Source organism: Callithrix jacchus, chromosome 22 (assembly GCF_049354715.1).
Source record: "Callithrix jacchus isolate 240 chromosome 22, calJac240_pri, whole genome shotgun sequence".
NCBI classification, from domain to species: domain Eukaryota; kingdom Metazoa; phylum Chordata; class Mammalia; order Primates; family Cebidae; genus Callithrix; species Callithrix jacchus.
Window position 1 is genome coordinate 10,946,291 of NC_133523.1, and position 26,900 is coordinate 10,973,190.

The following is a 26,900-nucleotide window of genomic DNA, read 5'->3' on the forward strand; positions in this document are numbered from 1 at the left end:
GAATGAGAGTAGTTTTGCATTTTCACGCCTATCTTATAGTAGGTTTTTCTTTGTTCTTAGTGCATCTCTCTTTTTTTCTTTTTTTTTGAGACGGAGTTTCGCTCTTGTTACCCAGGCTGGAGTGCAATGGCGCGATCTCAGCTCACCGCAACCTCCGCCTCCTGGGTTCAAGCAATTCTTCTGCCTCAGCCTCCTGAGTAGCTGGCACTACAGGCGCGCACCACCATGCCCAGCTAATTTTTTGTATTTTTAGTAGAGATGGGGTTTCGCCTTGTTGACCAGGATGGTCTCGATCTCTTGACCTTGTGATCCACCCACCTTGGTCTCCCAAAGTGCTGGGATTACAGGCATGAGCCACCGCGCCTGGCCATCTCTTGTTATCTTATAGAATATTCTCTTGTATTTCTTGTTTGAGTGTTTTTATTCATGAGGTGATGTTGAGGTTTGTCATATGCCTTTTTTGCATCTATTAGGACATTCCTTTGGTTTTTGATGTTGAGTCTATTTATGGTGTATTGACTGAATTGAAGTTCAGAGATAAAAGTGACCTTGTTTTCCTGGATTAAATCCCACCTGATCATGACGTTTATATGTTGTCATATAGTGCTAAATTTTCTTTGCAAGTATGTTGCTGGAGCTTATGTCAGACTTTAAGAGAGTTTGTTTACTACAGTATTATATCTGGTATAGTGTATCTTGTGTATATACATACATGTATACACGACATATATATGTTATATATGTGCACACATATATGTGTATTGTATGTGATTTAGTTATGGTAGGTAATTGGTAAATATATATAGCCTGCACATTATATATAACTACCACATATAAATGGTATTATAGTATATAGGGTTGAACTATTATAGCATAAATTTATATCGTTTTCTCCTCCATAGCATAGTGCATTTTATTTCCATATCAGTATGCAGAATTATTCAAATACGTCAGTCTTATATTCTCATGGGAACAAAGGAGAATCTTACTCTCTTGATGCTACAGAAAGTGAGAAAGTGCCACCCAAAAATCTTCATAATCTTGGATTTAAGGAGAAGATTCTTTTTTTCTCTTTCTTTTTTTGAGACGGAGTTTCGCTCTTGTTACCCAGGCTGGAGTGCAATGGTGCGATCTCAGCTCACCGCAACCTCTGCCTCCTGGGTTCAGGCAATTCTCTTGTCTCAGCCTCCTGAGTAGCTGGGATTACAGGCACGCGCCACCATGCCCAGCTAATTTTTGTATTTTTAGTAGAGACCGTCCTTGTTGACCAGGATGGTCTCGATCTCTTGACCTCAATCCGCCCACCTCGGCCTCCCAAAGTGCTGGGATTATAGGCATGAGCCACCACGCCCGGCCCATTTTTGTACTTTTAATAGAGACGGGGTTTCACTATATTGGCCAGGCGGCCAAGCTTCTCTTATGGCTAGAATGATCTATTCCATAAGGGAATACCATCACACTGGGCCCACAATTGGACGATCCAAGTGGGCAGGGGATCCCCAGGTAGGATGGTTTCATTTCTTTTTTTAGAAACAGGGTCTTGCTCTGTGGCCCAGGATGGGGTGCAGTGGTCTGATCATTGCTCACTGCAGCCTCTTGAGTAGCTTGGGACCACAGGCACAGGCCACATTGCCAAGCTAATTTTTCTTCTTTCTTTTTTTTTTTTTTTTTTGAGATGGAGTTTCACTCTGTTGCCAGGGTGCAGTGGTGCAATCTCAGCTCACTGCAACCTCTGCCTCCTCGGTTCAAGTGATTCTCCTGCCTCAGTCCCCTGAGTAGTTGGGACTACAGGTGTGCACCACCAAGCCCAGCTAATTTTTGTATTTTTAGTAGAGATGGGGTTTCACCATGTTGACCAGGAGGGTCTTGATCTCTTGACCTGGTGATCAGCCCACCTTGGCCTCCCAAAATGCTGGAATTACAGGTATGAGCCACTGCGCCTGGCCTTTATTTTAGATGGAGTTTCGTTCTTGTTGCCCAGGCTGGAGTGCTGTGGTGGGAGCTTGGCTCACTGTAACCTCTGCCTCCCGGGTTCAAGTGATTCTCCTGCCTCAGCCTCCTGAGTAGCTGGGATTATAGGCATGTGCTACCGCACCTGACTAATCTTGTATTTTTAGTACAGGTGAGGTTTCTCCACATTGGTCAGGCTGGTCTTGAACTCCCCACCACAGGTGATCTGCTCTCCTTGGCCTCCCAAAGTGCTGAGATTACAGGGCTGAGTCGTCATGCCTGGCCTCTTTCTGTTTTTTATAGAGATAGGTTGTCACTCTTTTGCCCAGGCTGGTCTTGCTCTGGTCTGGCTGGTCTCCAACTTCAGCTTCAAGTGACCCTCTCCCCTTCCTTTGGTCAGGCTGTCTCCAACTCCCAGCTTCAAGCGATCTGCTCCCCTTGGCCTCCGAAATTTCTGGGATTATAGATATGAGCCATGGCAACCGGCCTCCCAGGTAGTTGTTGAATGATATTTGCAACCTCTAAGAGTTCTGCAGCAGCATATTCCTTGACAATGAGGGTCTCCTGCATCCTTTCACCTCATGTTGCAGAGGTTGCTGAGCTTTCCCCTTTTGTTTGCATAGTGGGACAAGCATGTCAATGATCCTCCTCCTCTTCATAGATTACTTCTTTGTCACCAGTCTTCGTCTTCATAAATTGCGAAGGAATCCAAGTTCTCACATCTCAATCGGGCTTACTTACAGTATCAGCTATCATAAGTCTGCATCAGCTCCACAGCTCCAGGATCCATCAAGGCTGCCTCATTTTTCCTCCCCACAGTCCTGTCCCAGAAATCCCCAGTTCTGCTCGCCAGGTGCCTTAGGCTGTACAGCTGCACTGCTGCTGGGCCCAGGCAGCAGCTATCTGTCCCTGCAGTCCCTCCCGCAACCCATTCCCAGCCCTGCCCTGCCCCAGTGGTATCTTTAGTGTTCCTGGCTGCTAGTGCCGCTGTCACCGCGATTTAGAAGTCTTTTCATGCAGTTAAATTATCTTAGCTTTTTCTCTTCCACTTTATACGTACACACAGGAGGAAGGCAGTGATTCTGCTGGTGTCTTATTCACACGGTGAGATTGAAGGTGTTTGTCTCATGGAAGTGATCAATGGGGAAGAGAAGCAGGCGGATAACCTGCTTCTGTAGGGGGCAGCAGAGCCGGAGGCCGGTCTGGAGCCTGCAAAGGGCAGGAAACGGAGGTCCCCTGTGTGCCTCTGAGCAGCTCCAGAAGTGGATTCTGAGAAGCTTCAGAGCCCTGGGAAACAGGAGATCCAAGTGCAGATGCACTTGGGGCGGTGGTCGAGATGGGGGGAAGGCGGGGCGTGTTCAGTCATTAATGCAGTTGGACCTCAGGAGCCTGGGTCCATTTGAGGGGCAGTGTTTTTGGTTTTGGCATTCATCGGGTCACTGGGGTCACGCTGTGATTTGTATATATGAAGAAAATCTATGAAGGTCAGTTTGACAGAATTGTCTGGAACATCACCTGGAGAAAGTTTATGAAATTGACAGTTTATTTAGGTCAGAAGGTTAAACTGACTCCAAGGCATAGTTTCTGGAAGGAAGGAGTGTTCCTGTACTGTGAGGAGAGTTGGTAGAGGTGTGAGGAAACTTTGTCCATGCCTCATCCCCTATTCCAGTCCCCTGGAGGACATCATCTATCCTTCCTGGTCTAATCGTGCCTGGCTTGGTCTCAGTTCCTCCCCTGCTCTGAGACAAACAGATCGCCCCATTGGACACTGAGTCTGGAATTCCCTGCATACACTTGTGACCTGATGCCCCACGAAGGAGCGAGAGAGCCCATTGAGTGAAGGAGAGGTCAGTGACCTTTCTAAAGTTCAGGGAAGAGGCCAGGCATGGTGGCTCACGCCTGTAATCCCAGCACTTTCGGAGGCCGAGGAAGGCGGATCACCTGAGGTCAGGAGTTCGAGACCACCCTGACTAACAGGGTGAAACCCTTTCTATACTAAAAATACAAAAACTAGCTGGGCTTGGTGGTAGGCGCCTGTAATCCCAGCTATCCAGGAGCCTGAGGCAGGAGAATCTCTTGAACGTGGGAGTCGGAGGTGGCAGAGAGCCAAGATCGCGCCATTGCACTCCAACCTGGGCTGCAAGAGCGAAACTCCGTCTCTAAATAAATACATAAATAAATAAAAATAAGGTTTTAGGAAAGTTTGACGGAAATGCAAGTATCCAAGGATCAGGGCACAGGGAGGGAGGTGGGCTTTAAAGATGAAGTGAATAGAATCTGCCCGGCTCTGCCGGTCCCGGTTATCCCGGGCTTCTGCTGTCACTCAGGGCTCAGCGGGCGAGGCGCCCGGGGCGCACGGTCCAATCAGGAGCGCTGGGGCGGGGCACGATCCAATCAGGAGCACTGGCGCGGGACCCTCCTGTTTTTCCAGGGAAGCGGACCGCCGCCCGCGTGTTCTACCGCTGTGTCAGCGACCGTTGGAACCCACTTTCCTGCTCTGAGAAGCTCCAGGTTTCTCCGCCAGAGTTCCTGTCGCTCTGTCACCTGCGCTGTGATCCTCTCTAGTCGCGGGAGCCTTGGAGAAGACAATTGGAATCCCAGACATGGTGAGTGTGTGGGGCCAGGCGTCCTGAGGCGGCGGCGAAGGGCTGGTTAGGACCGGCTTTAAAGGGCTGTGGAAGGACCCGGGCCTCCCCGCGGCGACCCCGGGGTCTGTGGGGCTGGGCCGGCAGCGGGGACCCGGGGCGTCCTGTCCTGTCCCTGCGCAGCGACTGCAGCCCCGGCCCGGGAGCCGTCTTTGAGCAGCTCCGCGCTCCCAGCCGCGCGTCTCCTTAGATTGTGCTGAGCCATGGGACGGATCATGGGGGGAATCCCGCCTCGAGTGTGGGGTTCTTGCGACAGAAAAATGGTGGTCTTTAGGGTCCCCAGTCGTCTTGCCTTCTCTTAAAAGGTTAAAAGGGGTTTTTTTTTTGTTTGTTTGTTTTTGGGAGACGGAGTCTCGCTCTGTCACCCAGGCTGGAGTGCAGTGGCAGGATCTCCGCTCACTGCAACCTCCGCCTCCTGAGTTCAAGCGATTCTCTTTTCGGCCTCCCGAGTAGCTGGGTTTACAGGCGCCCGCCACCACGCCGGCTATTTTTTTTATTTTTAATAGAGATGGGGTTTCACCGTGTTGCCCAGGCTGGTCTCGAACTCCTGACCTCGTGATCCGCCCACCTTGGCCTCCCACGGTGCTGGGGTTACAGGCGTGAGCCACCCTGCCCGGCCATTTTTCTGGGTTTTAAGTATTACTTTTGAGGTCCCTTTCGGCCACCCTTTTTCTTGATGTCTGTAGGATTTAGTCCTGGATGAAGGATTTGGTTCGTGGTCAATTAAAGGCTGAGGTTAATTGGTGCCCTCTGCAGATACACTTTTCCTTTCCATTTGAGAATGTGGAAGAGGAAGGGTTGTAGAGAGAGCAGACTTTGATGCTCTGGGTGAGATAGGGTTTTTTGTTTTGGTTTAGCTTTTGGAAGTTGGCGTTAATTGGCCTTAGGGTGTCTGCCCCCAGACCCAGGTGTTTCCTTTTGATCCAGCTTTGGGAAGTCAGCACAAATTGGCCTTAGATTTCCTGATCCCAGACCTTGGTGTTTTTCCTTGATTCAGCTTTATGAATTCAGCACAAATTGCCCTTAAGTTCCTTGCCTCCAGACCCTGTTCTCCTGCCTCAGTTCCCCTTTGGAAACGTTTTGGGGTGATGTGTCTTCAGGAGCCCTCTCCTATCTTTCCCTGGTATTGGGTTTTAGAACTCCCTAGAGCTACCCCAACATGCCCACACTTGCCTGTCTCTAGGAGGGTTTAGAGAGTATCACCCCTGGGGCCACTTCCCACAAGTTAGCCTGTGGTATGGGGATGGGGCCTCCAAAGGGAGCCACTGAATTTTCCGGGGTAAGAGATGACTGGTACACTCTTCATCTAGTTAGCCAACTCCTTTATTTATTTAGAGATGGAATCTCCCTCTGTCACCCAGGCTGGAGTACAGTGGCATGATCTTGGCTCATTGCAACCTCTGCCTCTGGGTTCAAGTGATTCTCCTGCCTCAGCTTCCCAAGTAGCTGGGACTACTGGCACGTGCCACCACACCCGGCTATTTTTTTGTATTTTTAGTAGAGACGGGGTGTCACCATGTTAGCCAGGCTGGTCTTGATCTCCTGACCTCGTGATCCACCTGCCTTGGCCTCTCAAAGTGCTGGGATTACAGGCGTGAGCCACCGTGCCCGGCCTAGTTAGCCAACTCCTTACCACGCTCACTTTTTTCTCCTCCAACTCCAGTTTCAAATGCTTTGAAACACGTGGCTGGTCAGCCAGTTGGATGGAGTCTTGAAGGAAAAGATAAATGATTCTGGTGCTCTGGATTTTCTCAGACTAGTGAATGAGAAATGCAGTTTCACAGGACAATGAAAGCCCACCCCAACATGGTGAAGCAAATCAAAATGTATGTGGGGTACATGGTGTGCTGGGGAACGACACAATACAGTGTTGATGAGAACCCTTCATTGTGAACAGGATGGCAGTGTGGTTTGGACTACTACAAGTGTCATACACCCACCAGTCTTATTTATTTATTTATTTATTTGAGATGGAGTCTTGCTTGGTTGTCCAGGCTGGAGTGCAATGCATGATCTCAGCTCACTGCAACCTCCATCTCCTGGCTTCAAGTGATTCTCCTGCCTCAGCCTCCTGAGTAGCTGGCGTCCGCCACTGCACCCACCACCGTGCCTGGCTAATTTTGTATTTTAGGAGAGATGGGGTTTTCACCATGTTGGTCAGGCTGTTCTGGAACTCCTAACCTCAAGTGATCCACCCACCTCGGCCTCCCAGAGTGCTGGGATTACAGGCATGAATCACCACACCTGGCCTATACCCACCAGTCTATACAAAAGAGTTTCATTGCCCTAAAAATCCCTGTGCTTCATGTAATCATCATCTCCCCTTCCTCTCTTCCACTAACCTGAGACGGAGTTTCGCTCTTGTTACCTAGGCTGGAGTGCAATGGTACGATCTCGGCTCACTGCAACCTCCGCCTTCTGGGTTCAAGCAATTCTCCTGCCTCAGCCTCCCGAGTAGCTGGGACTACAGGCGTGCACCACCATGCCCAGCTAATTTTTGTATTTTTAGTAGAGACGGGGTTTCACCTTGTTGACCAGGATGGTCTCGATCTCTTGACCTTGTGATCCGCCTGCCTTGGCCTCCCAAAGTACTGGGATTATAGGCGTGAGCCACTGCGGCCGGCTAATTTTTTTTTTAGACAGGGTTTCACCATGTTGGTCAGGCTGGTCTTGAACTCCCGACCTCAGGTGATCTGCCCGCCTTGGCCTCCAAAGTGCTTGGATTACAGGGGTGAGCCACCATACCCGGCTTTTTTTTAGACTCAGTCTCGCTCCAGTCCTCCAGGCAGAAGTGCAATACTGGTGCAATCTCGGCTCACTGCAGCCTCTGCCTCCCAGATCCAAACGATTCTTTTGCTTCGGCCTCCTGAGCAGCTGGGATTACAGGCACCGGCCACCACACCCGGCTAATTTTTATATTTTTAGTAGAGATGGGGTTTTCCTATGTTGGCCAGGCTGGTGTCAAACTCCTGACCTCAGGTGATCTGCCTGCCTCTGCCTCCCAAAGTGCTGGGACTACAGGCATGAGCCTGGCCCATTTTTTTGTATTTCTTGTAGAGAGAGGGTCTAACCATGTTGCTCAGGCTGGTCTTAAACTCCTGACCTCAAGTGATCCATCCACCTTGGGCTTCTAAAGTACTGGGATTGCAAGTATGAGCCACCATACCTGGCCTCATTGTTATTTTCATTTGTACTTCTCTATTGGCATGCTTATTTTTTGAATGATTGGTTGGTTTCTTGCTGAGTTTGAGTTCTTTGTATCTTTTGAGTACTTGTCCTCATGAGATAGGTGTTTTGCATCTGTTTTGACCAAGTCTGCAACCTGTCCTTTCATTCTCTTAACAGTGTCTTTCCAAAACAAAAAGTGTTTTGTTTGTATTTTGAGGCGGAGTATCACTCTGTTGCCCAGGCTGGAATGCAGTGGCATGATCTCAGCTTATGGCTACCTCCCCCTCCCAGATTCAGCTCTCCTGCCTCAGCCTTGTAATTGCCTTCACCTTCTTTCTTTCTTTCTCTCTCTCTCTCTCTCTCTCTTTTTTTTGAGACAGAGTTTCTCTCTTGTTATCCAGGCTGGAGTGCAGTGGCGCGATCTCGGCTCACCACAACCTCCGCCTCCTGGGTTCAGGCAATTCTGTCTCAGCCTCCTGAGTAGCTGGGATTACAGGCACGCGCCACCATGCCCAGCTAATTTTTTGTATTTTTAGTAGAGACGGGGTTTCACCATGTTGACCAGGATGGTCTCAATCTCTTGACCTCGTGATCCACCCGCCTCGGCCTCCCAAAGTGGTGGGATTACAGGCTTGAGCCACTGTGCCTGGCCTGCCTGCCTGCCTTCCTTCCTTCTTTCTTTCTTTTTTGAGGTGAGTCTCCCTCTGTTGTCAGGGTAGAGTACAGTGGTGTGATCTTGGCTCGCTGCAACCTCCACCTCCCAGGTTCAAGCGATTCTCCTGCCTCAGCCTTCCAAGTAGCTGGGACTACAGGAACGTTTCACCACACCTGGCTAATTTTTATATTTTAGTAGAGATGGGGTTTCACCATGTTGGTCAGGCTGGTCTCGAACTCCTGACCTCATTATCTGTAGGGGGGAGTGCCCAGCCAGAAGCCGAAAGCTCAGCCTGTTTCCATATAAATAATGAAGAAGAAACTTATTAGAAATAAAACCATAGTAGTTATTAGCTATTCATAGGTGATCTTAGTTATTCATAGGTCATTTAATTCTTTTACTAATGCCTCTCAGGTTGGAAGCCTGAACCTGGGGCGACATTGTGAAATGAATGACCCTAAGGCAAGACACTTTAAGCCCTCTGTCATGCCCGTGTAAGAGCTGCAGGAGGATGCCTCAGCTGTGCAGCAGCGCCAGTGCTGGGAAAGGGCCTGCTGCTTAGCCAGGTAGAGGAGTCGTCCAAGATGGTCTCCTTCCCCGTAGGAGTTAGGAGAAAACTCTGCCTCCTCCAAGCTCCTGTGGTAAGGCCTGACGGCTGTCAGGTAGGCCCGGAGACATCCGAGGGCTTGTCTATGTGATGCTGTGCTTCAGTGATCACGTTCCATGTCTACTCTCATGCTCCGATTCTGCACCTGGTTCCTTTTTTCTTAGAAGAGATGTCAGCAAAAGTAATATAAATCTTAATGTCTTTGTTCTTACTTAACAAGTATGGAAAAGTGCTGACGCATTATACTCCTTACCTCATCTCAGCTACTAGAAATCCCTGAGCCCCTACCTGTATGACATGTGATGTTCTTTACCCTATCACAGCCATGCCCTATCTACCCTGCCCCCAGCTTTGTGCTCAATAAAAGTCAGAGTGTCCAGGCACTTGGGGCCACCGAGGAACTCCGTGCTTTGGTTGACAGTGGACCCCCGGGCCCAAACTCTATTTTCTCTATCTCTGTGTCTTGGTGTCTTCTATTTCTACAATTTCTCATTTCCACACAAACAGAGTGGGGCTCACAGAACCCTGTAGGGCTGGACCCTACAGTGATCACCTGCCTTGGCCTCCTAAAATGCTGGGATTACAGGCGTGAGCCACCGTGCCTAGCCACAAAAAGCTTTTTTTTTAAATTTTTTTATTTTTGAGACAGAGTTTTGGTCTTGTTGCCCAGGTTGGAGGGCAGTGGCACAGTCTTAACTCACTGCAACCACTGCCTCCCAGGTTCAAGTGTTCTCCTGCCTCAGCCTCCCAAGTAGCTGGGACTACAGGCATGCGCCACCATGCCCAGCTAATTTTTGTATTTTTAGTAGAGACGGGGTTTCACCATATTGACCAGGATGGTCTCGATCTCTCGATCTCTTGACCTTGTGATCCACCCGCCTCGGCCTCCCAAAGTGCTGGGATTATAAGCATGAGCCACTGTGCCTGGTCAAAAGTTTTAATTTGAATGAAATTCAGTGTATCAGTTTTTTCCATTCACAAATTGATTTTTGTGTTTTATGTGAAACCTTATTGCCACATCCAAGGTCTTCTTGATTTTCACATGTATTTTGTTCTAGAATTTGTGAATTTTGCATTTTTCATTAGCGTAAATGATTCATTATGAGTTATTTTAATGAAAATTGTAACTTTTCTAATGCATTTCTTTGCATCTTTGTCTGTTTGTCATCTTTAGGAGAAAACAGTCTTTCACCATAAAGAATGAAAGTAGTTCTAGGCCCAGCACGGTGGCTGATGCCTGTAATCCCAGCACTTTGGGAGGCTGAGGCTGGCGAATTACAAGGTCAGGAGTTCAAGACAAGCCTGGTTAGTATGGTGAAACCGATCTCTACTGAAAATACAAATATTAGCTGGGCATGGTGGCGGGTGCCTGTAGTCACAGCTACTCCAGAGACTGAGGCAAGAGAATTGCTTGACCATGGGAGGCAGAGGTTGCAGTGAGCCGAAGATCATGGAGTTGTACTCCAGCATAGGTGACAGAGTGAGACTCCGACTCAAAAAAAAAAAAAAAGTAGTTCTGCATTTTTTAAATACATGCATTGTAATAGATTAAGGAGGTTCTTTTGTATATCTGTTTATTGAGTTTTTTTTTTATCATGAAGGTATGCTAAAGTTTGTCCCATGTTTTTCTGTACCTGCTATGATGTTCTTGTGGTTTTTTTGCTGTGGATTCTATGCTGCTTATTGCATGAATTGATTTTCCTTTTTTTTGAGATGGAGTTTCGCTTTTGTTACCCAGGCTGGAGTGCAATGGCGCGATCTTGGCTTACCGCAACCTCCGCCTCCTGGGTTCAGGCAATTCTCCTGCCTCAGCCTCCTGAGTAGCTGGGATTATGGGCATGCGCCACCATGCCCAGCTAATTTTTTGTATTTTTAGTAGAGACAGGGTTTCACCGTATTGACCAGGATGGTCTCGATCTCTTGACCTCATGATCCACCCGCCTCGGCCTCCCAAAGTGCTGGGATTACAGACTTGAGCCACTGCACCCGGCTTCTTTTTTTTTTTTTTTTTTGAGACAGTCTCACTCTATTGCCCAGATTGGAGTGCAATGGCAGGATCTTGGCTCACTACAACCTCCACCTCCCAGGTTCTAGCGATTCTCCTACCTCAGCCTCCCGAGTAGCTCCCAAGTTCTGATTACAGATATGCATCACCATGCTCAGCTAATTTTTGTATTTTTAGTAGAGATGGAGTTTTCACCACATTGGCCAGGCTTGTCTTGAACTCCTGACCTCAAGTGATCCGCATGCCTCGCCCTCCCAAAGTGCTGGGACTAGAGGCATGAGCCACCGCACCCAGCCAGCCGGCATAAATTGATTTTCACAGGTGAAAAACACCATTGCTTTCCAGGATTAAATACTTCATCATGGGGTGTAGATATTATCTTATGTTGGTGGATTCTCTTTGCACATATGTTGGTGAGGTGTTTCCTGTGGGAAAAAAACTGCTTTTTGAGACAGTGTTACTCTGCCCCCTAGGCTGGAGTGCAGTGTCGTGATCTCACCTCACTGCAACCTTCCCTTCCCAGGCTCAAGCGATCCTCCCACCTTAGCCTCCTGAGTAGCTGGGACTTCAGGCATGCCACTATGTCTGGGTAATTTTTGTGTTTTTTGGTAGAGATGGGGTTTCACTGTGTTACCCAGGCTGGTCTCAATCTCCTGGCCTTAAGTGCTGTGCCTGCCTCGGCCTTTCAAAGTGCTGAGATTACCGGCATAAGCCACCATGCCTGGCCTCCTTTCAGAATTTAAAGGAGATATTCATGTATATATTATATTAATACTATAGTTTTACATTATCTAGGATAGGATATAGCCCTGTGTGTGTGCATATAGACATATATCCACGCACACTTGCAGTATTTGTATATAGTTTATTGTTTAGTTATGGTAGGTAATTGGTAAATATATATAAATTGGACATGATACATGACTACCACATAAATAATAACATAGCATATATCATAATACTGTTATAGTGTAAATTTATATAGTTTTAACCTCCATAGTGTAGTGGGATTCATTTGTATGTCATCCTGCAGAATCATTCAAATAAACCAGTCTCATCCTTTCATCAGAACAAAGGAAAACCTCACCCTCTTGATACTACAGAATGTGCCACCTAAAAGTCTTCATGATCGTGGATTTAGGAAGAAGATTCTATGATATAACAAGAGAAGCAGTAGACACAAAGAAGTATATCATTTAGACTATGTCAAAATTTAAAAATTTGTCATTCAAAAGACACCATAAGGAAATACAAGACTATAACAAAATTTGGTAGTTCATGCCTGTAATTCTAACACTTTGGAAGCTGAGGTGGGGAGATTTTTTAAGCCCAGGAATTCACGTCAGGCCTGGGCAACATAGTAAGACCCTGTCTTTACAAAAAATAAAAAGCCAAGTGGAGTGTCATGCTCCTGTGGTCCCAAGGACTTGAAGAACTGGGGTAGAAGAATTGCTTGAGCACTCATTGAGGCTGCAGTGAGCTGTAATCACGCCATTGCACTCCAGCCTGGGTAACAGAGACTCTTGTCTCAAAATAAGTTCTTATATAGACCAAAAGCAAAGAAATTTAACAGGATTACAGCCTTTTGTATATAAGGCTAGTTTAGGAGGTACAACAATTTAATTCGTTGCAGGTTGGTTCTGTCTTTTTTTTTTTTTGGTAGAGCTTGACTTATTTTCTTTAAAAGTGGTTTTCATTTTTTCCCCTAATTTATTATTATTATTATTATTATTTTTTTTTTTTGAGACGGAGTTTCGCTGTTGTTACCCAGGCTGGAGTGCAATGGCGCAATCCCGGCTCACCACAACCTCTGCCTCCTGGGTTCAAGCAATTCTCCTGCCTCAGCCTCCCAAGTAGCTGGGACTACAGGCACGCGCCACCATGCCCAGCTAATTTTTGCATTTTTAGTAGAGACAGGGTTTCACCTTGTTGACCAGGATGGTCTCGATCTCTTGACCTCGTGATCCGCCTGCCTCAGCCTCCCAAAGTGCTGGGATTATAGGCGTGAGCTACTGCGCCCAGCCTTATAGTAAACAGCTTAATGTAATATGCCATTATAGTATAATAAATTTATATAGTTTTAGTCTCCAGTGTATAGTGGGTTTCTTCTTTTTTTTTTGAGTCTCTTTCTGTTGCCAGGCAGAAGTGCAGTGACACGATCTCAGCTCACTGCAACCTTCACCTCGCAGGTTCAAGCGAGTCTTCTGCCTCAGCCTCCCGAGTAGCTGGGACAATGGATGCACGCCACCACACCCAGCTAATTTTTGTTTGTTTGTGTTTTTGAGATGGAGTTTTGCTCTTGTTGCCCAGGTTGGAGTGCAATGTCATGATCTTGGCTCACCACAACCTCTGCCTCCTGGGTTCAAGTGATTCTCCTGCCTCAGCTTCCCGAGTAGCTGGGATTACAGGCATGCGCCACCATGTCCGGCTAATTTTATATTTTTAGTAGAGACAGGATTTCACCATATTGGTGAGGCTGCTCTCGAACTCCCAGGTGATCTGCCTACCTCAGCCTCCCAAGGTGCTGGGATTACAGCCGTGAGCCACTGTGCCCAGCCCAATTTTTGTATTTTTTTTTTTTTGAGGCCGAGTTTCGCGCTTATTTCCCAGGCTGGAGTACAATGGTGCTATCTCTGCTCACTGCAACCTCTGCCTTCTGGGTTCAAGCGATTCTCCTGCCTCAGCCTCCTGAGTAGCTGGGATTACAGGCACCCACCACCACACCCAGCTAGTTTAGTATTTTTAGTAGAGATGGGGTTTCACCATTTTGGCTAGGATGGTGTTGATCTCTTGATCTAGTGATCTGCCCGCCTCAGCCTCCCAAAGTGTTGGGATTACATGCGTGGGCCACTGCGCCCGGCCATTGAGTTTCAATTCTATGGAGGCCTGCAGAATTATTCAAATAACTATTCTCATTCTCCCATGGGAACAAAGGATAATCTTACCTTCTTGGTGCCACAGTGTGCCACTCAAAAATATTCATGATCATAGATTCAGGAAAGATTCTATGATGGGGCCACGCGCAGTGGCTCACACCTATAATCCCAGCACTTTGGGAGACCGAGGCGGGTGGATCATGAGGTCAAGAGATCGAGACCATCCTGGTCAACAAGGTGAAACCCCGTCTCTACTAAAAATACAAAACTTAGCTGGGCATGGTGGTGTGCACCTGTAGTCCCAGCTACTCGGGAGGCTGAGGCAGGAGAATTGCTTGAACTCAGGAGGCGGAGGTTGCGGTGAGCCGAGATCGTGCCATTGCACTCCAGCCTGGGTAACAAGAGCGAAACTCAGTCTCAAAAAAAAAAAGATTCTACAATGTGACAGTACAAGCACTAGGAACAAAGAAAAAGTATTTAATTTAAACTGCATTGAAATTTTAAACTTTTGTGTTTCAAAGGACACCACACTGGTAAGACATTTAAAAGCATATGGCCATGGCAGCCTGAATGCACCTGATCTTTTTTGATCTCAGTTCCTAACCAGGATTGGGTCTGGAACTTGCATGAGGTCAATACTGGGAATACCATGTGCTGTATGCTTTCTTTTTCTCTCTCTCTCTTTTTTTTTTTGTGTGTGGATGGGATGGAGTTTCACTCTGTCTCCCAGGCTGGAGTGCAGTGGCGTGATCTTGGCTCACTGCAACCTCCACCTCCTAGGTTCAAGTGATTCTCCTGCCTGAGGCTCCTGAATAGCTGGGACTACAGGTGTGCGCCATGACACCTGGCTAATTTTCGTATGTTTTAGTAGAGACGGGGTTTCATCATATTGGTCAGACTGGTCTTGAACTCATGACCTCGTTATCCGCCCTTCCTGGCCTCCCAAAGTGCTGGAATTACAGGCGTGAGCCACTGTGCCCAGCCCCACACCCCTCTCTTTTTTTGAGATGGAGTTTTGCTCATGTTGCCCAGGCTGGAGTGCAATCGTGTGATCTTGGCTCACCGCAACCTTCGCCTCCTGGGTTTAAGCGATTCTCCTGCCTTAGCTCCTGAGTAGCTGGGATTACAGGCACCTGACACCACACCCTGCTAATTTTGTATTTTTAGTAGAGACGGGGTTTCTGCATGTTGGTCAGGCTGGTCTCGAACTCCCGAACTCAGGTGATCTGCCCACCTCAGCCTCCCAAAGTGCTGGTATTACAGGCGTGAGCCACCCCATCCAGCTGCTGTACACTTTAAGAAAAGAAAAGAGGCTGAGTGTAGTGGCTTATACCTCTAATCCCAGCACTTTGGGAGGCTGAGGTGGGTGGATTGCTTGAGCTCAGGAGTTCAAGACTTGCCTGAAGAAAATGGTGAAATCTCATCTCTACCAAAAATACAAAAAATTGCCTAAGTTTGGTGGTGCACACCTTTGGTCTCAGCTGCTCTTGAGGCTGAGGTAGGAGGGTCATTTGAGCCTGGGAGGTGGAAAATGCAGAAACCGAGGTGACGCCACTCACCCCACCATGGGCAACAGAACGAGACACTGGCTCAAAAGAGGGAAGAGAAACTTGATGAATTATCATGGATTGAGGAAATGGAACTTGATTGGATATCAAGTTTTGGGGGGATTCTCCCTGAACTCCTTTAGAAGGATTTTTTTATGAAATTGGGCTCTGCAGGAGAAGGATAAAACCTAGTTAGGAAGAGGGTTCTGAGCAGCCTGACTCATATTTGATCAAGGAAGGAAGAAGTCTGTAAGACTCCTGCTGTTGGCTCTTTTTAGGGATGACAGTCCCTAAATATTTGGTTCCCTTGCTGAATTCCAAAACACCCACTTTCCCTCTCTAAAGGACGTCTTCAATTATGCATCGACCCTGACATTTGAAAGAGCTGTGGTATTTTATTTTTATTTTCCCATAGAGCCATACATGACTGTATTTAAATTTTTATTACATTAATAATGAATACTTTTCATGAGAGGGAAACACTCAGTAACCACCCAAAATTACATTGTAAAAAGTTCACCTAGGCTGGGCATGGTGTTCGTTTCAGGCTTATAATCCCAGCACTTTGGGAGGCTGAGGTGGGTGGATCACAAAATCACAAGGCCTAGCCAAGAGACCAGCCTGGCCAACATGGTGAAACCCCATCTCTACTAAAAATACAAAAATTAACCTGGCATGGTAGCGGGTGCTACTCAGGAGGCTGAGGCAGAATTGCTTGAACCTGGGAAGCAGAGGTTGTAGTGAGCTGTGATCACGCCATTGCACTCCAGCCTGGGCCACAGAGCGAGACTCTGACTCAAAAAAATAAGTACATCTTATATTTCCTGATGTTAAGCACCTTTTAATGTGCCTTCTGGTCATTTGGATGTATCTTGGAGAAATGTTATTGGAATACAGTGAGTCTTGCTCTCTTGCCCAGGCTGGAGTGCAGTGGGACGATCTTGGTTCACTGCAATCTCCACCTCCCAAGGGGCTGGGATTACAGGTGCCTACCACCACGCCCAGCTAATTTTTGTATTTTTAGTGGAGACAGGATTTCACCATGTTGCCCAGGCTGGTCTTGAGCTCCTGGCCTGAGTAATTTGCTCGCCCCAACCTCCAAAAGTGCTGGGATCACAGACATGAGCCACTAAGCCTGACCACAAAAAAGTTTTTACGTTTGATAAGTTTGTCTTTTTGTTAAGATTGGGCGCCCTGCCTAGGTACAATGCCTCACGCCTGTAATCTCAGCACTTTGGGAGGCTGAGGTGGGCAGATCACGAGGTCAGGAGTTTGAGACCAACCAGGCCAACATGGTGAAACCCCCATCTCTCTAAAAATACAAATATTAGCTGGGCCCTGGTGGTGGGCGCCTGTAAGCCCACCTACTTGGAAGGCCGAGGCAGGAGAGGCACTTGAACCGGGGAGGTGGAGGTTGCAGTAAGCTGAGACCATGCTACTGCATTCCATCATGGGCGACAGAGTGAGACTGTCTCAAAAAAAAAAAAAAAAAAATTGGGCACCCTGGGGTTTTTACCTTTCACCCTTGTTGACGTTCAACTTTGAGCAATTCAATGACAATGTAGCTTTACTACCTAAGCAGTAATTCCCAGAATCGTTTCTTCTCATAAGTTTTTTCATTTTTGTTTTTGTCTTTTTAGTTATTTATAACTGTCTTATCAGTTAGATTGACGGGCCCCCTCATAAAATCTACTTTTTTGGTTTGTTTCTGTCACTGGAATTAGAACAAAAATCTACTTTCTAGCTATCATCAAAGTTTAAACTTTTTCTTTGTGATGCAAGGAACAGACATTTTCAAGGAAACACAGCCTCAAGACTGCTTATGTTAACTTTTCTCTGCATGTGAATTCATAGGACTTTGTTGCAGCAGTGCTACAGACCCACACTACAAGTAGACATTAGGGGCAATGCAGACAGCACAACTTTCTATATGGATTCACCAGAAATTCGCACATTTTCCTATTCTGCTGTTGCTTTACCCCATGGTTAAGTTGTAGCATCAGAATTGCTTTATGGAAGAAAGTGAGTGTAGGCACAAAGTAAGGTCTGATGACTAAGTCATGAAATCTACAGCATCGTGAGAACCTCTAAGGAATAGGATATAGATGCCCAGTGCTATCAGTCTCACCCATCCTTCTCTGTACATGTGCGATGTTTCAGGACTCGGTGGCCTTTGAGGATGTGGCTGTGAACTTCACCTCAGAAGAGTGGGCTTTGCTGGATCCTTCCCAGAAGACTCTGTACCGAGAAGTGATGCAAGAAACCTTGAGGAACCTGGCCTCTGTAGGTAAGGGTGACAATATTAGTTCCCTCAGTGAATTAGAGAACAAATGTTTCTCTTTCATCCATGCTGTTGAGTAATTTGGAATATGGACAGGCAATACTTGGATGAATAAATGAGGCATGTTGCAGTGTATCATGAACATAGAATCAAATAATTATTTCATAATTTTATACTAATTCAGGCCTATGCATCTGTGTCTGTATTTCAGGAAAGAAATGGAAAGACCAGAACATTGAAAATGAGTACAAAAATTTCAGGAGCAACCTAAGGTAATCTGTATTCATAAGACTAAGCAGTGTCTCTAGAAAATTTTAGAATGGGAGGAAATACTAAAAAGAAGGAAACAGACAAAGAAGCTGAGTTCCAATGTATTGTTCATATTTTCTCTAAAAACCTGCATTTATTTGTGATATAGGCTGGACACCATGACACATGTCTATAATCAGCCCTTTGGGGGAGGTTCAGACCAGAGGATTGCTTGAGCCCAGGAATTTGAGGCTGCACTGAGCCATGATGACATCATTGGACTATAGCCTGGGAAACAGGGCAAGAGTCTCACTCAGAAACAAAATTAAACACAAAAGAGGTTTTGTATTTGTACAGTCATTTATGGAAATAGTATTAAGCCCCACATCAGTATTTTTTGATGATAGATATGACTGGGCCATTTTGTAGAGCATTCACGTTCAAACAATTCAGACAGGGTAGAAAGCCTACACTTTGCTGGACAATGTTAAAAATGCGAGTGTAATACTTGTGAATGAATGTAAAATCACTTATAAAGTAACTGATTAAATGTGCTTTTGATTTTCACAGAAGTCTTATGGAAGAGAGACTCTTTGAAAGTGAAGGTTATCAGCGTGGAGAAATTTTGACCCAGGTTCCAGATGACATGTTGAAGAAGAAAACTCCTGGAGTAGAATCATGTGAAAGGAATGTGTGTGAGGTTGGCATGGGTTGTTTATCCCTTCATAAGCACACCAGAGCTGACACTGGACACAAGCTGTATGAGTATCAGGAATATGGACAGAAGCCATATAAATGTGCATACTGTAAGAAAGCCTTCAGTCATCTCCCCCACTTTCACAAACATTTAATTGGTCACACTGGAGAAAAACCCTATAAATGTAAAGATTCTGGGAAGCCATTTAGTTTTCCCGTTTCTTTTCATGAACATAAAAGAGCTCAGTCTGGTAAAAACCCCTATGAATGTAAACAATCTGGAAAAACATTTGGATGTGCCTCAGAACAAATGCATGGAAGAACTCCCAGTGTAGAGAAACCTTATGAATGTAAGAAATGTGAAAAAGCATTTAATAACTTACCTTCTTTTCAAATACATGAAAGAATGTACAGAGGAGGGAAGCATCATGCATGTAAGGATTCTGGGAAGACATATCGTTTATTTGGTTTCTATCATAGACATAAAATGCCTTACACTGGTAGGAAATTTTATAGATGTAAGAAATGTGAGAAAGCCTTTATTAGTTTCTGTACCTTTCGATACCATCAAAGAACTCACACTAAACAGAAACCATATGCGTGGAAACAATGTGGGAAAGCTTATATTTCTTATACTTCTTTTCAATACCATCAATTGAGTCACACTGGAGCAAGACGCTATGAGTGTAAGCAGTGTGGCAAAGGCTTCAGTTTGCCCAGTTCCATTCGATACTATGAAATGTCTCACACTGGAGAGAAACCCTATGAACGTAAGCAACGTAGGAAAGCTTTCAGATGTGCCTCAAGCCTCCGAAGACATGAAAGGACTCACACTGGGGAGAAACCCTATGAATGTAAACAATGTGGTAAAGCTTATCATTATTGGAGTGGCCTTCGAATACATGAACTAACTCATACTGGGAAAAAGCCTTATGAATGTAAGGAATGTGGGAAATCATTCTACCGTTCTGGTTCCTTTCTAAATCATAAAAGGATCCACACTAGGGAGAAGCCTTATGAATGCAAGGAATGTGGGAAAGCATTTCATAATCCCATATCCTTTCAAAAACATGAAGGGAGTCACAGAAAAGAGAAGACTTATGAATGTAAGCAATGTGGGAAGGTATTTGGTTTTTCCAGTTCCCTTCAGAGACATGAAAAGACACACATATGTGAAAAACACGATGAACATAAACAACCTGGGAAAGGATTTTTTCATAGAAGCTCTCCTGGACACATGAAGATAGACACTGGAGAGACACTTCATAAATGTAAGATATGTGGAAAAGTCTTTCATTCTCGCAGTTCATTTCAAACACATGAAAGATCTCACAGTAGAGAAAAATGCTATAAATGCAAGCAGTGTGGGAAAGTCTTTGTTTATTTCAATCCCTTTCAACGTCATCAAAGGAATCACACTGGAGAGAAGCCCTATGAGTGTAAGCAGTGTGGGAAAGTCTATATTTCTTCTACTGCTTTTCAATATCATGAATTGAGTCACAGTGGAGCAAAACGCTATAAGTGTAAGCAATGTGGCAAAGGCTTTAATTTGCCAAGTTCCATTCGATACCATGAAATGACTCACACTGGAGAGAAACCCTATAAATGTAAACAATGTGGGAGAGCTTTCAGATCTCCCTCGCATCTTCAAACACATGGAAGGACTCACACTGGGGAGAAACCCTATAAATGTAAAAAGTGTGGTAAAGTCTATCGTTACTGGAGTGGTCTTCGAATACATGAACTAACTCATATTGGAGAAAAGCCTTATGAATTTAAGGACTGTGTGAAATCATTCTATAGTTCCAATTTCTTTCTGAATCATAAAAGGGTCCACACTAGAGTCAAGACATATGAATGCAAGGAATGTGGCAAAGCATTTGATAATCCCACATCTTTTCAAAAACATGAAGGGAGTCACAGGAAAGTGAAGACTTACGAATGTAAGGAATGTGGGAAGGTATTTGTTTTTTCCAGTTCCCTTAGAAGACATGAAAGGACACACATAGGTGAAAAACGCTATAAATATAAACAACGTGGGAAAGGAGTTTCTCATCCTAGAGGCTCTCCCAGGCACACGAATATGTATACTGGAGAGAGACCCTATAAATGTAAGATATGTGGGAAGGTCTTTCATTCTCCCCATTCACTTCAAACACATGAAAAATCGCACACTGGAGAGAAATGCTATAAACCCCATAAATGCAAGCAATGTGGGAAAGCCTTTATTTATTTCAGTGCCTTTCAACGTCATCAAAGGAGTCACTCTGGAAAGAAGCCCCATGAGTGTAAGCAATGTGGGAAAGCCTATGTTTCTCTTGCTTCTTTTCGATCTCATCAGTTGAATCACGCTGGAGCGAAACTCTATGAGTGTAAGCAGTGTGGCAAAGGCTTCAATTTGCCCAGTTCCATTCGATATCATGAAATGACTCATACTGGAGAGAAACCCTATGAGTGTAAGCAATGTGGGAGAGCTTTCAGATGTGCCTCCAGCCTCCGAATACATGGAAGGATTCATACTGGGGAGAAACCCTATGAATGTAAACAGTGTGGTAAAGTCTATCGTTATTGGAGTGGCCTTCGAATACATGAACTAACTCATATTGGAAAAAAGCCTTATGAATGTAAGGAATGTGGGAAATGGTTCTACAGTTCTGGTACCTTTCTAAGTCATAAAAGGATCCACGCTAGGGAGAAGCCTTATGAATGCAAGGAATGTGGGAAGGTATTCGGTTTTTCTAGTGCCCTTCGAAGACATGAAAGGACACACACTGGTGAAAAGCACTATGAATAAACAATGTGGGAAAGGATTTTTCATATCTTCCATGGAGGTTTGAATGCATGAAAAGACACACTACAGAGAAATCCTAAATATAAGTGGTGTATGAAATCATTTAGTAATTTATCTTCCTTTTACATGGAAAGATGCACACTGGAGAGAAGGCATATGAATGTAAGAATTGTTGGAAAGCCTTCACATCTGCCAAGAGCCTTCAGAATCATGGAAGGACACACTAAAGAGAAACCATGTCAATGCAAACTGTGGCGAAGCTTTCATTTGTTCCAGTTCTTGTCAGAGACATGAAGAGACACATTCCGTTAATATACATTCAATTATCCCAATCCCTTTGAAACAGAAAAAGAGTAGGGAAAGGACCTCTGAGATAATTGATTTCTGAGTTGAGAAGAGCTGCCTCTGAAGGGACAATTAAAGTGATGTATTTAGATGGTTTTTATGCAATTCACCAATAGCCAATCTTAATGAGATTTTATTAAACAGCACCTTGAAAAATGCACTGCAAAAAAAAATGGATTTCATAGGCACAGACAAGGAAGGTATCAGTCACATATTAGAGGAACCACACAGAGCAGTGTGTGGCCACCTGCTTCAGCCCATTTTTTATCATTTTGCTAACAAATAAGAGTATTCTCCAAATCCCTTGATTTTCCTTTTCTCAGAGTTGTAGTTCTCTAGAGATATTGCCAGATGCTTCACATTAAAGGTACATTTCCAGTTGGCGTTTTAAAATTTCGTGTATTAGAAATTGGTTACCAGAGAACTAATTAAAACTGTCATGGTTGGAAATACTCTGATGCTGAACTCCCTAATCTATACATTGAGTTAAGGTCTATACTCTGTTGCAAGCATTGTTCTTTTTTTTTTTTTTTTTTTTGAGGCAGTCTTGCTGTGTTGCCAGGCACCAGGCTGGAGTGCAGTGGTGCAATCTCGGCTTACTGCGACCTCTGCTTCCTGGGTTCAAGCAATTCTCCTGCCTCAGCCTCCTGAGTAGCTGGGAATACAGGCACATGCCACCACGCCCAGCTGATTTTTTGTATTTTGGTAGAGATGGGGTTTCACCATGTTGGTCAGGATGGTCTCGGTCTCTTGACCTTGTGATCGACCTGCCTTGGCCTCCCAGAGTGCTGGGATTACAGGTGTGAGCCACCCCACCCGGCCTGCAAGCATTGTTCTGCTTGCAATGACTGTTCTCAATTCATTCTGACAGTTAACTATACTGCCCTGAAAACCAACTAGTGCTGGGGACTTGTTTCTCTCCTGCATTTTGTAGTGACTGGTGTCACCCAGGACTTTCATGTGAGGAAAAGCACCTTGCTCTTATCTGGGAATTTTGAGTGATTTTTTTTTTTTTGTAATGCCTCAGTTTATTTTTATTTATGGTTGATTATATGTGATTAAGAACACTTGCTATTTATGTCTGAACCCACAAATCAGTTGCAACAGCACCAAGTTTTATGTAAGAGGTGTAGTAATTACAAATGTGAACCTAAGTTACATTCTCTTTACATGTCTCCCTTTCTATAGGTCTCTCTTTTGTTTTTTGAGACGGAGTTTTGCTCTTGTTACCCAGGCTGGAGTGCAATGGCGAGATCTCAGCTCACCGCAACCTCTGCCTCCTGGGTTCAGGCAATTCTCCCACCTCAGCCTCCTGAGTAGCTGAAATTACAGGCACGCGCCACCATGCCCAGCTTATTTTTTGTATTAGTAGAGATGGGGTTTCACCATGTTGACCAGGATGGTCTCAATCTCTTGACCTCATGATCCACCCGCCTCGGCCTCCCAAAGTGCTGGGATTACAGAGGTGAGCCACCGCACCCGGCCTAAACCTTTTACTTAAGGCATATGTCAGACCCTGGTCAAAGTAATACAAAAAAGGTATACACAAAAATTGTTTTAACTCCAAAAGGTGGAATGTAACTCTTGGAGAACTTCTCCAGTAAGTAAACTCAGGTGTTATACAGGAAGGAAAGAACTGTTGCCACTGGTAAATTGTTCATAGCTCTCACTTTCCTCATGGGTTTTTTTTTTTTTTTTTGAGACGGAGTCTCACTCTTGTCACCCAGGCTGGAGGGTATTAGCACGATCTCTGCTCGCTGCAACCTCCACCTCCTGGGTTCAAGCAATTCTCCTGCCTCAGCCTCCCAAGTAGCTGGGACTACAGCATGCGCCACCACACGTCATTAATTTTGTATTTTTAGTGGAGACGAGGTTTCACCATGTTTGCCAGGCTAGTCATGAACTTCTGACCTCAGGTGATCCACCTGCCTCTGCCTTCCAAAGTGCTAGGATTACAGGTGTGAGCCACCATGCCTGGCCAGGATATTAATTTTTAAAGTCTCCCTCTGTCACCAAGGTTGAAGTGCAGTGGTGCAATCATAGTTAACTGTAGCCTTGAACTCTTGGGCTCCTCCAGCCTCAGACTTCTTAGTAGCTGGGGACACAAGTACTTGCCACCACACTTGGCTAATTTTTGTCTTATTGGTAGAGACGAGGTTTTGCCATGTGGCCCAGACGAGTCTTGAACTCCTGTGCTCAAACAGTCCTTGTGCCCTGGCCTCCCAAAGCGCTGGGATTATAGTTGTGAGGCATTTTGCCCGGCCCTGCCTCAGCCTCTTAAGTAGATAGAAGTTATAGGCACAGGCCACCTCAGCCAGCTAATTTTTAAAACTATTTTAAAATTTTATTTTAGTAGCTTTTTTTAAAGACAGGGTCTTACTCTGTCACGTAGGCTGGAGTGCAGTGGCAGGATCATGGCTCATTGCAGCCTCAACCTCCCTGGGCTCAGGTGATCTGATCTCACCCTTCCAAGTGGCTGGGACTACAGGCATGTGACACCACACGCAGCTAATGTTTGTAAAGACAGGGTTTTGCCTTGTTGTCCAGGACAGTCTCGAGCTCTGTGTTGCTAGCACTCCTCCCACCTTGCCATCCTGCAGTCCTGGACCACAGGCTTCAGCCGTGGTACTTGGCCTCCCAGGTAGTTGTATCCACAGTCCCTCCCTGCAGGTAACACTGCAAATAACCTGTAGGTGGCAGCAGAGGCTGAGGGCAGTGATCACTTTTAGGCCAGTATGGAAGCCTCAGAGGGAGGGAAATGGAGCTCCCTTGGGTGCTTCCTGGGTGGCCCAACCTCTTCTGCAAGTGGCCTCCAGCTGCTCAAAGCTGCTCCAGAAGCAGTATGCAGAGGCCTGGAAAGCAGGAGACTCATGTGCAGATGCCCTTGAGGGGTGCTGTCCTTTCTGTGGTTGGACTTCTGGAGCCTGGGGCCATATCTGGGGATAGTGTTTTGATTTTTGACATGCACAGGGTCCCTGGCATCAGACAGTAATCTGTATATATGAAGGAAACCTGTGAAGGTCAGGTTTACAGACAATTGTTTGGGACCTCACCTGGAAAAACCGTTTATGAAGTTGTCTGTTTAGCTCAGAAGCTTAGACTGCTACCTGTTAAGAGTTTCTGGCTGGTGAATATGAAGGTCTGGAAGGAGGGGACTGGGGGTCTGGGAGAAGGCCTTGGCCACGTCTCATCCCTGGTCGCCACTTTCTGAAGGACACCTGCCTCTCCCTCCTGATCCAATCTTGCCTGGCCTGGTCTTGGTTCCCCTCTGGCTCTGAGGTGATGAGATTGCTCCACTGCACAGAATCTGTAATTCCCACCACACACTTGAAACCCAATGCAGAACAAAGGAGCAGGAACAGCCCTTTGAATGAGGAAGATGATCATAACCTGTCAAAAAATCAGGAGCAAATTTCACTAAAATGAAAATATCCAACGACCAAGTTGTAGGGAGGGAGCTCTGCAGGTCGGGTTACCCAGGGCTTCTATTGTCACTCCAGGGTGAGGGGATGGGGCCTGGACCCCTATCCAGTCAGGAAGGCTGGGGTGGGCCCTGCCAACTGTACATCCTGGGAAGGTGGGGATGCATTCCCTCTCTCACCTTGGTGACAGTGCCCACTGAGGTTGGGATCTGGTCTTTCCAGCTGTGAGAGGGACAGGGTCCCTCTACCACAACTGTTGCCTGCGCTGTGACCTTCACTAGTCACGGGAGCCCTAGAGAGGAAGTCGGGACACCTGAAAGCTGGGAAATGGTGAGTGTTCGGGGCCAGCGACCCGAGACCAGGGAGGGGCTGGTTGGAAATGGCCAGAACTGGCAGTGGTGGGACCCCAGGCTCCCTGCATGCAACGTCAGGGTTTGGGACCCAAGTTCTCCTGGTGCAGCTTGGCCCTCAGTCCCCTTGTCTGCAGGATGGAATTGGGCCAACAGCCGCGACCCCTGGCATCCTGTCCTATCCCTGCCTGGTGACTGTGGCCCCGGAGCCTTTTCTGGGCAGCTCTGTGCCCAGATTATACCAGGGTCACATGTGACATGAGAGTCCTGTCTTGTCTGGGGGCTTGTGTGGGAGGCGCTGCAGTCCTTGGGGTCCCCAGTACATTTCATTCCTGTTAAAAAACTGAGGAGCTTCTGGGTTGCTGAACACATGGCGATGCTGAGATGGTAGGGCACCCAGAGAGAGCAGGGAGGCTCTGTATCCCCCACCCCACATCTTTTTCTATGATTTTCATCATCTGGCTGTTCATCTATATCCTTTGTAATGTCCTTTATAATATATAGGTAAAAAAAATTAAACGGGGGCAGTTAAAAATTAAAGAGTTTGAGCATATGGTGATTTATGAATGAGAATCACCCAGTCATGGTTTGTGGTTTTCAGAAAAATTTAGAATTGCATTTTAGTTGTAGTTCGGTTCCTTAGAACCCAGGTGCACTAGAAGTACTTCAGTCCAGTTGCTGCTTTTAATTTCTTCAACACTGTCCGTGGGGAGAAGCAGTATGGATGTCAACAATGTGGTAAAGCCTTCCCCCATCCCATTTCCTTTCAGGTACACAAGAAAACTCACACAGGGGAGAGGCTGTATGAATGTAACATAGGTATGGAAAGTTTTCCATAGTACCAGATCCTTTCCTAGACATGAAAAGGAGTCAAACTGGCAAGAAGCCTTATGAATTATGAAGGTAAGAAATGTGGAAAAGCTTTCATTTATTTCATTTCCTTTGAATGTCATGAAAGAATTCACAGTGGAGAGAAACTATTGAGTGTTAAGCAATGTGGTAAAGCCTTCCTTTTTTTTTTTCTTCTCTTTTGAGACAGAGTCTTGCTCTGTCTCCCAGGCTGGAGTGCAGTGGAGTGATCTTGGCTTGCTGCAATCTTCATCTCCCAGGTTCAAGCAATTCTCCTGCCTCAGCCTCTGGAGTAACTGGGAGTACAGGCGCGCGCCACCACACCCAGCTAACTTTTGTATTTTTAGTAGAGATGGGGTTTCACCATGTTGGTCAGGCTGGTCTCGAACTCCTGACCTTGTGATCTGCCCAACTTGGCCTCCCAAAGTGCTGGGATTACAGTTGTGAGCCACCACACCTGGCTC

At 46.0% G+C, this 26,900-nt stretch overlaps 1 protein-coding gene and 1 long non-coding RNA gene across 3 annotated transcripts in view; both read left to right on the forward strand.

Annotated features, from left to right (window-relative positions):
- The first annotated feature begins 4,401 nt into the window (after positions 1-4,401).
- LOC103789774 (uncharacterized) lies at positions 4,402-22,268 on the forward strand. Its single transcript, XM_054250114.2, has 4 exons — positions 4,402-4,556; positions 17,614-17,740; positions 17,946-18,006; positions 18,554-22,268. Exons 1-4 carry the CDS (start codon positions 4,554-4,556, stop codon positions 21,471-21,473), a joined length of 3,111 nt encoding a protein of 1,036 aa, XP_054106089.2. The 5' UTR covers positions 4,402-4,553; the 3' UTR covers positions 21,474-22,268.
- Positions 22,269-23,286: 1,018 nt separating this feature from the next.
- Positions 23,287-26,900, forward strand: part of LOC118150261 (uncharacterized) — a 36,666-nt gene continuing 33,052 nt past the window's right edge. For both annotated transcript variants that reach the window (XR_004738310.3, XR_013531073.1), the window contains exons 1-2: positions 23,287-25,567; positions 26,358-26,490. This is a non-coding gene — a long non-coding RNA (uncharacterized LOC118150261). The remainder of the gene's footprint in view (positions 25,568-26,357; positions 26,491-26,900) is intronic.

Bases quoted from the DNA above. Each gene is read 5' to 3' on its own strand.
- LOC103789774 (XM_054250114.2), top strand. The intron at 17,741-17,945 runs GTAAGGGTGACA...TCTGTATTTCAG, and splicing joins GAGGAACCTGGCCTCTGTAG to GAAAGAAATGGAAAGACCAG. The intron at 18,007-18,553 runs GTAATCTGTATT...TGATTTTCACAG, and splicing joins AATTTCAGGAGCAACCTAAG to AAGTCTTATGGAAGAGAGAC.